General features: G+C 39.9%; 1 protein-coding gene across 1 annotated transcript; it reads left to right on the forward strand.

The window, feature by feature from the left end:
* The first annotated feature begins 51 nt into the window (after positions 1-51).
* MRPL22 (mitochondrial ribosomal protein L22) lies at positions 52-9860 on the forward strand. Its single transcript, XM_045026710.1, has 7 exons — positions 52-160; positions 245-290; positions 2653-2788; positions 6059-6124; positions 6598-6675; positions 8557-8626; positions 9576-9860. Exons 1-7 carry the CDS (start codon positions 133-135, stop codon positions 9785-9787), a joined length of 636 nt encoding a protein of 211 aa, XP_044882645.1. The 5' UTR covers positions 52-132; the 3' UTR covers positions 9788-9860.
* The last annotated feature ends 4130 nt before the right edge of the window (positions 9861-13990 follow it).

Raw genomic sequence — 13990 nt, forward strand, 5'->3', positions numbered from 1 at the left:
TGCCGCAAAGCGCCGCTCGCACGCTGCCGCAACACGACCCCTGACCTCCCGGCGCGCGACAGCCTGCTTGGGGGGCCACTGGCGGTGCTGCGCATGCGTGGAGAGCAGCTGCTGTAAAGCGAGCCGGAGAAGATGGCGGCGCAGGTGGTGAGCGGAGCTGGTGAGTCTGAGGGGTTGTGAGACGGGGATGGGGGGAGCCGTTTGTCCGCCACTTCCTCACTAACTCCCCGCTTCGCCGTTGTAGGGGCCGCCTGGGCGCGGAACCTTCTCAGCTGGGCCCGGCCGGAGAGGTAAGTCTGACACCCCCCCCCCACCCCCTTCTCTCTGCAGGCTGGTTCGGAACTCCCGGGCTGAGGCGCGGCCCCTCGGGGGGGGCCCTCGGGAGGGGGGGGCCGTGCGTGCTGCGTGGGGGGGGGCGGCCCCTCGGGAGGGGGGGGGGCGGCCGTGGTTGGGGCTTGTCTTGTGGCTCAGACCCCAGCCCCAATACGTTAGATCCGTTCATTCAAATGGAAAAACCTTATAACCCAACGTAGAATAAGTTGCCTGACTGATTTGGTCACATGTGGTGTTCATACCGTTATTTCACACCCGTGTTCGTCAATTGGTACATAGCAATTCCTGCAGTGTTCATAACGGTACTAGTAGCTGAAAGTCTGTGCTGTCACAACAAAATTTGTAAATTCATATGTATAAAAGAAAAACGAAAATGGCTAAAAAGTTAAAAAATTGGATGGTAGCAGACTGTGAATCTCAGTGATGATTTAACCTAGTGATGTTCTAAACAAAAAGAGCTCTGAACTATGCTTGTGGCTTGTTAGTCACTTCACACTGACTCAACAGATGTTCTAGGTTTCAGAGACAGACTGACAATCTTGGAATATTATTATATAGATTACGTATCAGCTCAATTTCTGTTACAGTATATTCATGTTTCTCCTCTTACTCCTCCCTTCTCTGCCTGGCTTGCAATATAATCCCCTTTCTCCTTCTCTCCAGAATGGTTTGAATCGCTCTGAGTTGGGGAGTAGCACAAGATCGCTTTGCTTATCTTACGTTGTATTAATCCCCCTGCTGATTATGAAGACACTATTTATTTTTCTGAAGGAGCACCTTTATTTCATCTGATATAGATCAAAAGATTGAGACTCTCTTACTTTTTATAAACTAGTTTTAAATGCTTTTCCAGTGTTGTACTCTTCAGTGTTACCATGACTCGTGGGTGGTGATACAAATTAAAAAAATTTTGTTCTCTTCTGACAAAAATATGAAGAAGTAATGCTTTGGAAATGGCTAGTGTCAGAGTAAAAGAAAATGAAATATCTTGGGCAAAATGTCTTTCTAATGTGTAACAAAATGTTAAATCCAGGCACTTGGATAAGAGCTTTTGGTGGTGTATTTTTTACCTCATCAGTCTTGCTTTCAGTGACTCTCTGTACAAAACTGTTTTCCTGGTTATGAACCTTGTTCCTAAATGGTGTGCAGAGTGCTTATTCTGCTCCTGTCTTACAAATTTCTTCTTCAGATGTAACTGCTTAGGTATTACTATACTGATGAAGCCTATATTAGTTTCACTTAAGACTCTAATCAGAATTACTTTTCAAATCTATCCTAAAGTGCTACACGACAGTAAATCATCCAGAGATTTAAGTACTGTTTGTCTTAAGGAATAAGCATGTTGATTAAAACTTCCTAAGACAGAGTATTAGGTAGTCATGCAGTCTAAAAAAATAATAATCTTGTCTGCTTCCCTTTTTATTCTTGCAATTAGCTTCTCATTTTCCAATTTCCATACTGTGGACTCAACTTCAGTCCCAATGTTCAACAGGGATGGCTGAAAAATATCATTCTGTTGTTTGGCCAGCAGGGGACACCTTTTTACTTAAGAATATTTCTGTCTGGTTCTTAGTTTAGGAAATAACTGATAAACCACAGAAATTTCTCTCTGTAAAATACACATTAATCTCATTTTGCCTTGTGAACCATCTGATAAAATTTGGCTTCATTGTGTTTTGAAAGTAATTTTAGAATAGTAGCTTTCATTTCAAATTCAGTAGGTAGCACACTTTTTGCTATTATGTTACTTTACAAGTTTTGGTTCTAAATCAGTAGTCAGCTGTTGAAAAGGCAAAACATTATTACGGCTATAAGGTCAATAGCCAAAAAGCCAATAAGTGGGCAAGAATTAATTAAGTTGCAGAAGTTTAGTGTCTCCTTGCCAGATGATAGGATTCTTTCAGATGAGTTCATTCTTATATATAGGGACAAATGAATGGATTAAGTCTTTAAATCTGGAATGAGGTGCTGGCTGTGTTATTGATCAGGACTGAATTACTTTGGCAGCATTGATGGGCACTTAAGTTTGGAATAGCTGTAGAGGAGGATTCACTGCTCATCTCAATGAGTCCCAAATTTCTCATATGCACAGTAGAAATGCCCTTGACATAAAGGCATATCTCTTATAACTTCCTTTTGCCAGTTGCCCATGTTAAATATGCGTGTAAGTTTACCAAACTAACATTTTTCTTTGCTGTTTAAACTCATCTGGTACATTCTGATGTTTCAGTGACTTAGCTTACAGCCGGTTTCAGTTATCTGCTGCTGGACCTGTGCAGTGTGATCCTATCCAAACGATTACAATATCGTTTCTTGCAGGTTACTAGCGTCTTGCAGTATTTCTCTTCTGTCAAATATCCAAACAAGAACGTATCTGCAGAATGCTGGGAGATGGGAAAAGAAGAACAGAATAGTTTACCCTCCACAGCTGCCAGGAGAGCCTCGAAGACCAGCAGTAAGAATTCACCTGTGAAATCTCTCTACCTACTTATATGTAGGAAATAGTTGCTTCCAAACAGACTGCTGCCTCTCTCTGGCTAATTCCACAAGGCAATCACATATGATAACTAACAAAGAATCCTGTGGCACCTTATAGACTAACAGACGTTATGCTGCAAAACGTCTGTTAGTCTATAAGGTGCCACAGGATTCTTTGCTGCTTTTACAGAACCAGACTAACACGGCTACCTCTCTGATATATGATAACTAGTTAGCAGACTCAGTCCAAGATTTGGGTATTTTTGGCATCTCTTATTCGTAACTGTATGAGCAAAGGAGGTTCATTTAATCTTAGAATTCAGAGATGGGAAAGAGCTACTGAATCTTCAAATCTCAGCTTGGACCTCTGTTATTTTATTGGTCAACTAATGTATGTGTTTTGCATAATACAAAGCTACAAATGAAATAAGCCTTATATTGTTGGTCACTCTGCCAAACTAATTAAATGCTGAGCCTTGAACTGACTGAGGAAAGCAACATGAGAATTATTTCCTTATTATATCCTTCCTCTGCTGCCCAGTTAAGATAGTGTGGGAAAAGCTAGCTTAATTATGTGCATGCTGAGTCAAATTCACTTGGTAGAAAAATAGAATGTTTTATGTAGTTCAGTTCACATAATAGGCTTATTTTTCAAGATTGGAAATTTAATTGTGATTATTCTTACCTTGCTTCCTTTGGCCACTTAAGAGCTGGAAATCAGGGTAGATAAAAATAAATAATTAAAAAAAAATGAACAAAATTGGAAATTTTTTATTTAAATTGGATTTTTTTGATAAAATGCTTTTTTTGAGGGGAAAAAATCCCATCTAAAGATAGATACATTATAGCTCAAAGATATCTCATCATGGAATAGGGATTCTAAATTCTAATTCTATAGTATGAGAATATATTCATGTGATGTTTAAGAAAAGTTTTGTAAATGAGTTCCAATAGTTGATGGATTAGGGGACCAATCTTATGGGGTTCCAAGGGTTTCTGTATAGATTATTTAGGTTAATCTTTCTATCTACCCGATGGGACTCCGTGCTCAGTCTGGAAGATACCATCAGAGATGCTTAGTTTTGCAGTTCTTAGACTGGATTTGTGTCTCCAGAGAGATGCTTGTTAACAGCAAAATTGTTTTTAAATAAATACATACATAATATAGAGAGGTGAGAAATAACAGACCTCAACCCTATTGTCCCTCTTCGAATTTGGGTACACAGTCAGTCCCTTTCCTCGCTCTAAAAGTGCAAGGTTTCAAAAAGTTCAATGAGTAGAAGACTGTTGGGGGCGGAATAGATCTGGAGAAGGAGAAGTCTGGAGATAAATGTGAGAAGGGAGGGACAGGCAGTAGAAACAAAAATGGAACTGTTTGAGCAGTATTGCAGAAGTCCTGAGGTCTTTGAGCATAGCCTTCATTGATTTGAGATCTACTATACCATTCTCTCACTAGAAGGGAAAACCTATAACGGTAGCAGGCCGTAAAAGAGACCCATTCAAGAAACATGTTTGCTTATGATGTTTTAAAGAAAGTCACACCAGTGAACTGGTGGAAGTCACTTAAGCAGTTGGATTCAGTGACTGTTGAAGTGATGATTTCACTTTTAACAGCAGTAGCTTCTGCCAGTGTAGAAAGTCCAAAAGGAAGAAAATATTCTAATTCATTCCAAATTGAGAAATCGTTTGGGACCTGAAAAAGCAGGAAAGCTTGTTTTTCTTTTCCAGATTATGAACAAACAGGAAAATGAAGGTGAAGACGACTGAGTTAAATTTTAATTTTTTAAAAATATTTCATTTAACTATTTTAGTTAAAAACAATTTTAAGAAAAACAAACCTGATTTTAAAAAAAACTTCAATGTTTAACTGTATTCAAAAAATCATATGTTTGCTGTTGAAGCAAAAAATCCAGAATACATAATGTTATTTTAGTTAAATAAAACAATTTAAATGTCTGTCTAGTGATGTTCTCCTCCTAATAAAGCATGGCAAGAAAATCCTCCAAATATTAATGATTAACCCAGGGGTAGGCAGCCTATGGCACGCATGCCGAAGGCAGCACGCTAGCTGATTTTCAGCGGCACTCACTGCCCAGGTCCTGGCCACCAGTCCAGGGGGCTCTGCATTTTAATTTAATTTTAAATTAAGCTTCTTAAACACTGTATTTACTTTACATACAACAATAGTTTAATTATATTATAGACTTATAGAAAGAGACTTTCTAAAAACGTTAAAATGTATTATGGCACGTGAAACCTTAAATCAGAGTGAATAAATGAAGGCTCGGCACACCACTTCTGAAAGGTTGACGACCTCTGGATTAACCTATTGAATTGGAGATAGTTCACCTCCCAATGACTTCATAAATATCTGCTTCAATTACCTTTGGTAAATGAAATAACCAAACAATCATTCATTTTCTGATATAGCTGTAAAAAGAATCTGAAAAGTTTTCAAAATAAATCACTTTAAAAATGTATTGTGTGTACCTTCTAAAAATGAAACCTACATCTATCTCTGAGCTGTGAAGAATATGCATTAAAGTTAGAACAACCAACAATAATGCACTTTTATGTAGAAATTCATGATTAAATTGAGTCTTCCTGACTAGTGATTTAAATCATGATTTAAATCAATTTGATTAAAATCAAATCCACCCTGTTGGAAATGTAGTTAGATATGCTACCGCTAGAGTTTTTTCTGTCAGCTTGTGTTTTATGTGGAACTAGATAAACTAAATATTGAAAGGCTGGGCACTGGAGGAAGGAGTAATGCTACTTTTAAGATCTCAACAGAATAGTAGATGTACTTTTAAAAAAAAATACTTTATTTTGTGTGGGACATGAGCCTTTGATCTTAAGCCTTAAAAATATGTGCAGTGAGTAATGAAATGAATGAAACTTTAATTAAAGACTGTCCCTTTAAAATTTTGCACTGATGTGTTAAATTCTACTTGCTGTTTCTAGCCTTTGCTGGTACAGCAGTGGTGCTCAAGTGGCTCTTTGGAGACAGCTTTTCTTAACAATCACTGATTGAGAAACCATCCTGCTTCTGAAGGGTTAATTATAGCACCAGCATATAGAAGCATTAATAACATGCTTTGACCAGATACGAATGACATTGTTTGGCTTGCCTTGATCTTGTACGATTATTTTTTGTTCCCGAGACATTATGAACATTCCACCTTCTCACTTTTACAGCCAAATCACCAGTATTATAGCTTTAAAAAAAATCTTTTTTTCCTAGGAAATATTCCACTGTCGAAGGGACATAAAATACAGTAAGGATAAGATGTGGTATTTGGCAAAACTGGTAAGAGAAAATTTTAACTTTGTGCAATGTACTTGGTAGGAAAGCGTAAAATTTTTAAATTCCTATATTTCTAACTTATTGCTTTGGATAAGCAGAAACCTGCATCAGCAAGTTTTTTCAGCTTTTGTATTGTAAAATCTCTGGAAAACTCTTCTCATGCTTTTCTATAAGCTTGCTCATCGAGTGCAGATGACTAATATTTTGCATTTCTGTAGAGCCAACTAACCGCTGTTCAGCAGCAGATGGTGGTAGGAATTTTGGTCAAGGACCATCATTCCCTTATGAAAAATTGTATGGCAATTGGCTTCTGCACTAAGACTTTTTTTGTGTGGCGGCTGGGACTAGGGGGCTAAAAACTTTGAAATTTAATTACAATATCAGCATTCTTCCTGGCACTGCAATCTTAAATAACATTTTTTTTTCTCTTTTGTTCAGAAGGGTTTAATTTTTCTGTAAACTTTTCCTAATTCCAGGTAAAAGGAATGTCAATTGATCAGGCTCTTGCTCAGCTGGAATTCAATGACAAGAAGGGGGCAAAGGTGATCAAAGAGGTATATTGTGCAATTCTTCAGCAGTTCGGTGTCCAAACAGACGTTTTCAAACTCATACCTATATCAGAGTTTCCAGAGATGTTCCATTAAGCCCACCTGGAATATTTTGATCCAATTTTATTGGTTACAGTAATTAATTTATTCTGCTCTAATTTGTCCAGGCATTAATGACCTCTGCATACAATATTTTAGTAACTAGTAGTAATACAGTGCATATGAGTGTTCTCTGGTCATAATGACCAGCCTTCAAAAACATTTAAACTCATGTCTCTGAGCTTATAGCTTAAAACATGTTTTGAATTTATAAGTTGTAGGTTACAAGAAGGGAGAATAGCTGAGTCTTGTATGAAAATCTCTGTTGTTGTCTTTGTTGCAAGTGTCATAGGCCTCTTAAACAGGTGACCCACTTGCTCACTAGGGGAGGCATCAGTTTTCAGTACAAAAATACTGAAGTAAAGCATGTCCATTTTCACCTTGAAATAGTGAACTGCAGTGGTTAATCCTGCACAACCTCAGAAATTGCATTTCTAGTCTACAGTGGGACACTTCATGAAGATAAATATAAGAATAGCCATATTGGGTCAAATCAATGGTCTGTCTAGTCCAGTATCCTGTCTTCAGGCAGTGGCCAGTGCCAGGTGTTTAGAGGCAATGAACAGAACAGGGCAATTTTCAAGTTATCCAGCCCTGTCTGTTACCCACTCCTTCTGGCAGTTAAAGGCTTGGGACACCCAGCACATCGGGTTGCATCTCAGGTCTATCAGTGGCTCTTAGCCAGGATGATCAATCTTCCATGAACTTATCAAATTCTTTTTTGAACCCAGTTATAGCTTTGGCCTTCACAACATCCCCTGGCAGTGGATTCCACAGGTTGACTATGTGTTGTGTGAAGGAGTACTTTCTTTTGTTTGTTTTAAATCTGCTGCCTGTTAATTTCATTAGGTGATCCCTGGTTCTTGTGTTGTGTGAAGGGGTGTTAAAAAAAGAGGGGGGGGGATTTAAAGCTGGCACTTGGTGAAAAAAATTAGAATGAGTGCAGAAAATAAATCTTCAAATCCTTATCTGCATTTAGAATAAAAGTTGGTCACCATCAGTTTGTGCCCCAAATTTAACATCCCTCTAAATTGTTACTTCTAGGGAAATTGCACAATATTGTAAATATTTAAGTGTTTTTGTGAATCTCTTAAGCCCAATTTTTTAAACATTTAAACATTGTAGCCCCTTTTGAAAATGAGATCAAGGTTCCTAAATCAGTAGTGCAATGCCTAAGTACCTTTTAAAAACAAACTGGGCTTAAATCACTAAGAACTCTTAAATGCTTTTGTGGGCCCCGTATGTTACATCATGCTACAGAGAGGGTTGTTGCTAATGTATGATAATCCTACTAGTAACAGCATTAGAATGGACAGTGAGAAAGTATCCCATGAAGCAATCTTTAACGTTTAAATTAAATTCTAAACTTTATATCTCAATTTCTTACTGACCTTTCCCCTTTAGCTAAAATACTTCTGTGTTTAATTTGTCAAAACTGAATCGGCATCCAAATATGTAGAAAAAGAACCTCCTTCTAGAGTACAGGTCAAATTCATCACTGGCATAAGCATGCGCAACTCCACTGATGCTAATGGAGATGACCACTTCCACCAGTGGTGAGTTTAGCCCTACATCTGCACCTATATCACAGCTACACCATAGACCATCCCTGCCATTTTCAAAGCTTCTCTGAAAGAGAGAAATAGGCCTCCCTGCTTGTACTCTCATCCTTTTAGAATCCATTTCTACTACTAAATTTAGAAATGAAAACAATTACAGGTATCTTTACGGAGATGAGAAATTGCATTGCTGTAATTCATGTTCAACATTTATTTTCTTTCACTATAGGTTCTTCTGGAAGCTCAAGAAATGGCAGTGAGAAAACACAATGTAGAATTCAAATCAAATTTATACATAGGTAAAACTTTTTTCTTATTTCTTAATTTTTTTTAAAATTGCTTCTGCCACCGGGAGGCGGGCAGAGCAGCTGCTGCTGGAGCCTAGAGGAACACTCAGTGACTGCTCTGGCAAGAGGTACTGGCGGCTCCCCCTTCCCCTGTCCTGCCCCACTCAACTCTTCTCCCTCTCTGCTCCCCCCTGTCCTGCCCCACTCACCACTTGCCCCAGTTCCTGGGGGTGTGGACTGGGTAAGGAGGGGGGTGATTGAAAAAATGTGGGGACCGCTGTGCTACAGGGTTGCGGCCTACTCCAGATGCAGTCCTCCTGCCTCAAGGTCCAGGTAGCTACTGACCATGCTCTGCCCTGAGGCTCTTTTTATATGGGCCTGATTGACTCTTTGGAGCCTATATATGGGCCTATCTGCTGTGCAACGAAGGTCACTTTAAGGTAACATGAGGAAGATCCGATGACATTCCCTCTATGAGTGCAAGGTTGGGTGTTCAAATTATGAAAATATCTGGTAAATACATTGAGTGCTGTGGGCAGCGGAGATTCGACAAAATGGAATCTAAGTCTCCACTAAGAATGGAGGAGACAGGAATCTGTTACCTTATGTTAATTGTTACTGATGAGTAGTTGGAGCAGTCATTAAAGGGACACTGTAAAACCTGGTAGGCCCTAAAATTAGCTTCTCTTTTTTGGTGTTTTCATTCACTTTGTGCAAAGTATAAAAAGTATGCACACGTAATTTATTCAATCAACATTAGTGGTCTTAAAGAATTCTCTCAGTCATGAGCTACTCTATAACAATTCATTATGCATGAAATAAAATGGAAAAAAATGTCTGGAGGGAAAGGAATTTGAGGGTGCTTATAAAAAATGCCGCCCCCCCCCCCAATGTCCAGTTAAAGGTTCTAGTAGCTCCCTCACACTCTGAGACTCTCCCATTTCTTTTCCTCTTCTTCTAGCTGATTCCTTTTCTGGAAAAGGCCACTATCTGAAACGGATTCGCTACCATGGCCGAGGCATGTTTGGCATCATGGAGAAAGTCAAATGCCATTACTTTGTGAAGCTGGTAGAAGGCCCACCTCCCCCTCCGGAAGCACCAAAGACTGGATTTGACCAAGCTAAGGAATATGTGCAGCAGCTCCGAAACAGAACCATTATTCATACACTATGACACACTAATCCAGCTGTATATATATTTTCTTCATAGTTTGAAAATGTGTAAATAAAAATAAGATTGTAAGACAGTTGGCATTGTTTGATTGTCAGTTTGCTGTTGGCTTATGCAAGATCCACTGCATGATGCATGGGGGATCACAAGCTTATTTTTACTATTTAATTATAGCACCAGAGATGTAACACTTGGAAAGGCAGCGAGCATCCCTTCTCCTGAGAAGTTTGCAGTCACACAATGATACTTTCTTTAAACTTGTTTTTGGTATCTCTTACCAATTTTTCTCAGTCTTCAAATTGCCAATTCTGTTCTCTGAATTATGCTGAAAATGGAAGAATTAAGTTAGAAAATTCAGTTGTCCTTAAATTATCCACTAGTGCCTTGTATAGTAGCTATTTTTGGCTCTCATGCTGCAAGTACATCTGCAGGGGTGCAAGGCACTGCTGGTGCAGATCTGGTTGTGGGCTCAGGGCCTTAATTAATAAAATGTACATAAAGTCTTTAGCTGGCATAGGTACAACAATGTGACTAAAGTGTAGAGACAGAATCTGATGAGCTCATAATTTCAGTCTCAGATCTTCCATTTTATTTCCATTTAATATGTAGTGCTGGTCTATCGTAGCAGTTTTCTGACACACAGGAAAGCTCTGTAGAGGATAGTCTCAACTATGCACCTTAAGTGCTAGGCTGACTTTGTGGATTGTTGGGTGTCCCTTACTCTGAAGCATCTTTGACATTTCCTAAAGCACATCTTTAAGATCATTGATGGGATCGTTGTCCCTTCAGTTGTACTGGATGCTTATGGCCCTGTAAGTAATGACCTCTGTCATTAAGTCTCCAAAAGAGATCAGAGAAGGGGGAATGTTGAGATACTTAATCCAGGAGTTCTCTGGCAGGGAACTGCAGTTTCATTAGTGCCTTATACACATAGAAAGAAGGGATATGATTTTTAGAGCCTGTTTCAGATCAGCTGCCACTGAGTAAAAAATTAAGTCAAACTTCAGCTTGGGAGCTTTAAATTGAGTCAGTAGGTGGCACTGTCTAGTTTGTGAGTGGTAGGATGGCGCTGAAAACTTGTAACATGTTAAAGCTCATTCTTTGGCCATCATGATGGTATTAACTGATACAGGCACAGAGTTCCAGCTGATTTCATTGGAAGCTTTGTATTGGTAGCAAGAGTACAACATGGAACAAAGTTTTAGCGCTTTGTTAGTCACTAGGAGGAAACTAGTTTTTATATACCATGCTTGAGACCAAATAGTGCCTTTTGAGAGTTTTTGTGATACTGAGGCAAATGAAATGCTCTGACTTTAATGGGGAATGGTTTATTATATTATGCAATCCATAGGGTGGTTGTGCTTTATAGATGGATACCTCCTCCCTACCAGGCAATAGAAGTTTCTCCTCACTACCTGATGTTTTGAACATGAGAGGACCAAATACAGTGTGAGTTTCTATGGAGCTTAAGGTTCAATACCTTAACATGAGTCCGGGATGGGGAGAATGATTTGTAGCATGTCATCCACGAATGTCTGGATTCCAGACCTTCTTTCCACCTCTGGAAGCTACCCATTGTGAGTGGAATGGAAGAGATTCATTTTCAGTTCTTATACTGCACCCATCACACTAGATTCTTCCCCTGCCTGGCTTAAGTTTCTATAACAATCGGAAGATAAAGATTGCTATGAGGATACAAACAAACTGCACCTTTTTATACAACTCCTGGATAGGTTTTTTTATAATCTTCAGATTGAGATATTCAAGCATAGCATCCTTCTGCCATGAGGTGTGGTACATAGCATCTATCTTGGGTGCTAAAACTTAAGCAATATGTGGTGCTAGCCGTTCTGAAGAAATGGGAAATGTATTCCCAAACCAGTACCATCAGTGAGTGCTTATTTGTCCACTGGCTAATGCTGTCTTGAATTCATGCAATAGGAGCAGCGTATCTGTGAAACGGGGTCACTTGCCTAGCGAGTGCATCCTAGTGGCTGGGTGTGGTACTGCAGGCCTTTCCTCCTCTCTCCCCCCGCCCCCCGGGTAAGCTGTCAGCCTCACTTGATGGCTCTTCATTAGTTGAGCCACTCAGTCAAAAATAGACAAACCCCTTCCTGGGTAGAAAAAAGTCCAATGCTCTGCCTTGACCCTTCGCCTAGGCTTCCCAACAGAGCCATATCCTCTTCTCAGGGCTTAGGCCACTTTGCTAGTAGGACGGCAGATGGGAGACCTGGGCCCATCGCTATTCAGGGTCCCAGCTCAGGGACTCTGCACGCAACAGCCGTGGACTGCTTCCTTCAGTTTGCTGTCGCTATTCCCATGTAACCCCTTACTCTTCACCCTGACTTCAGGGCTGAAGTTCTCAAATCCTCTTCCTTGCTGAATGCAAGTATCACTAGAACCCATCTTCTGGTTCTCTTGTGCTCCTGTGACCAGCAACAAACCCCCTTCCATGCTCTGGTCCCAGCCAGGAACTGATCTAGTCATGCTCTGCAGCTCCTTTTAGCTGAGCCTGCTGGTCTCTGATGGGCTGCTTCCATGCCTGGAGGGAGGACCCAACTCTGCTGCTCCTTCCTGGGGTGGGGTGTAGAAGGACCACAAGGCCTCCAGTATGGGGCCTCAAAGGGCCAGGTGCATCCCATCACAGGATCATCAATGTGATTCCGTTTTAGTTTTTCCTGAGTGGTGCAACCCTAACAAAACAGAAAAGGCATCATTCTCTGCAAATCTCTGATGCACATTGGAGAAGCCTTTCCTCAAAGTAGCTATACACTACTAGCAGCAGCTGCAGTTCACCAATCCAGGTGAAGTGATGTATTTTTTTTAAAACTCCTGCTGCATTGCATCACATTGAATCTTTAATAAGGTAAGTTATCACACTCAGATGACTTAATCTCTTTGGGGTCACTTTTGTCTGGGGAGGGAAGACCATTGAACTACAATGTACACACATCCAAATTAAACACCAATTGTCATTTATTAAGCACTGTAACGTCTGCTCCCAGATACCCTTTCAAGTTAGCTGTCTCTCTTGCACACTAAAGATTGTCCTCAACTGCCCTTCAGATGTACATGTGACCTCCATACAAGGTTGTTTCCTTATAGGAATGTCATTGCTCTACTTAAATGCGATGTGCAACATGAGAGGCAATGTTTATATTCTTTTTGGCTTTTTTATACTGCAGTACAGCCCAAAAGCTTAAAACAAACTCTCCTTTTTTTATTTCCCATTAGAAATGCTGTTTGTGCTTGGCCTGGAATGCTTCATGATAAATGAGGAACTATTGAAATGGTGACATTGCAAAAGGCAAGTCTGAGCAACAGAAAGGAATTTAAAGTCATGGTTTAAAACTCTTAGGTAGGGGTGTTCACCCAAAATGTTAGTTCCTGATGCTAACATCTTGATTAGGGTCAATGCTCCTGTCCTTTTAATTAAGGTGTGGGCTGCTCACAATGCACATGCTTTGCAAAGTGCAGCAGACCCAGGAAAGAACAGTTTGTCATTCTCGTTTTTCTTCTTAGCAAAAGGAAGCCACGAAAGAAATATTAAGCAGGAAAAACTATCAGAAAGAAGCACAAGCCCAATATCCTAAAATTCCTTCACAGGTCACCTTTCATTTCCATAACACCTCTTTCCCTTGTCACAAGGTCGTTGTGCTCTCAGCTGATCATTGCAATGTCTACTATGCTCTCTTGATGCATTTGTCCACCTTACAACGTGATAAACGGGATAATTTGGGGGAAAGAATGAGCCTGGGTTAGTGTGGCTGGCTGGCTGCTATCTTTCCACCAATAATAGGACAGAAATGGCTTAGCAGTGAATTGGTTTTGTTAACTTGGTGCATAAGAACTTTAATGCAAGAGTTAATCTGAATCAACTGTGGAAAATTCACTACAGCGCTAATGCTACAAAGTTTTATGCTGTCAAGTGCTATACATATATATATGTTTTTGGGTGCTGCTTTTTTTTTTTTTTTAAACTTTCTACTGTGCTTTCCCAGTCGATCTGAATTTCAGTTGGGTTGTTTTGAGACAAGTCCAGACAGAAAATCCTGTACTAAGTACTATAACAAGCCTTTGGCAGAAGGTGATCATTGATGGTGACCTCCAATTAAATAATACTCTTGAATAGAGCCCTACCTTGGGATCAATACATTGGCCTCTACTAATTGTATTAGTGAAGCATAGGACAATATAAACTCAGCA

Source organism: Mauremys mutica, chromosome 8 (assembly GCF_020497125.1).
Source record: "Mauremys mutica isolate MM-2020 ecotype Southern chromosome 8, ASM2049712v1, whole genome shotgun sequence".
Classification (NCBI taxonomy): domain Eukaryota; kingdom Metazoa; phylum Chordata; order Testudines; family Geoemydidae; genus Mauremys; species Mauremys mutica.

Bases quoted from the DNA above. Each gene is read 5' to 3' on its own strand.
- MRPL22 (XM_045026710.1), top strand. From the start codon at position 133: ATGGCGGCGCAGGTGGTGAGCGGAGCTG. The intron at 161-244 runs GTGAGTCTGAGG...TCGCCGTTGTAG, and splicing joins GCAGGTGGTGAGCGGAGCTG to GGGCCGCCTGGGCGCGGAAC. The intron at 2,789-6,058 runs GTAAGAATTCAC...TTTTTTTCCTAG, and splicing joins GAGAGCCTCGAAGACCAGCA to GAAATATTCCACTGTCGAAG.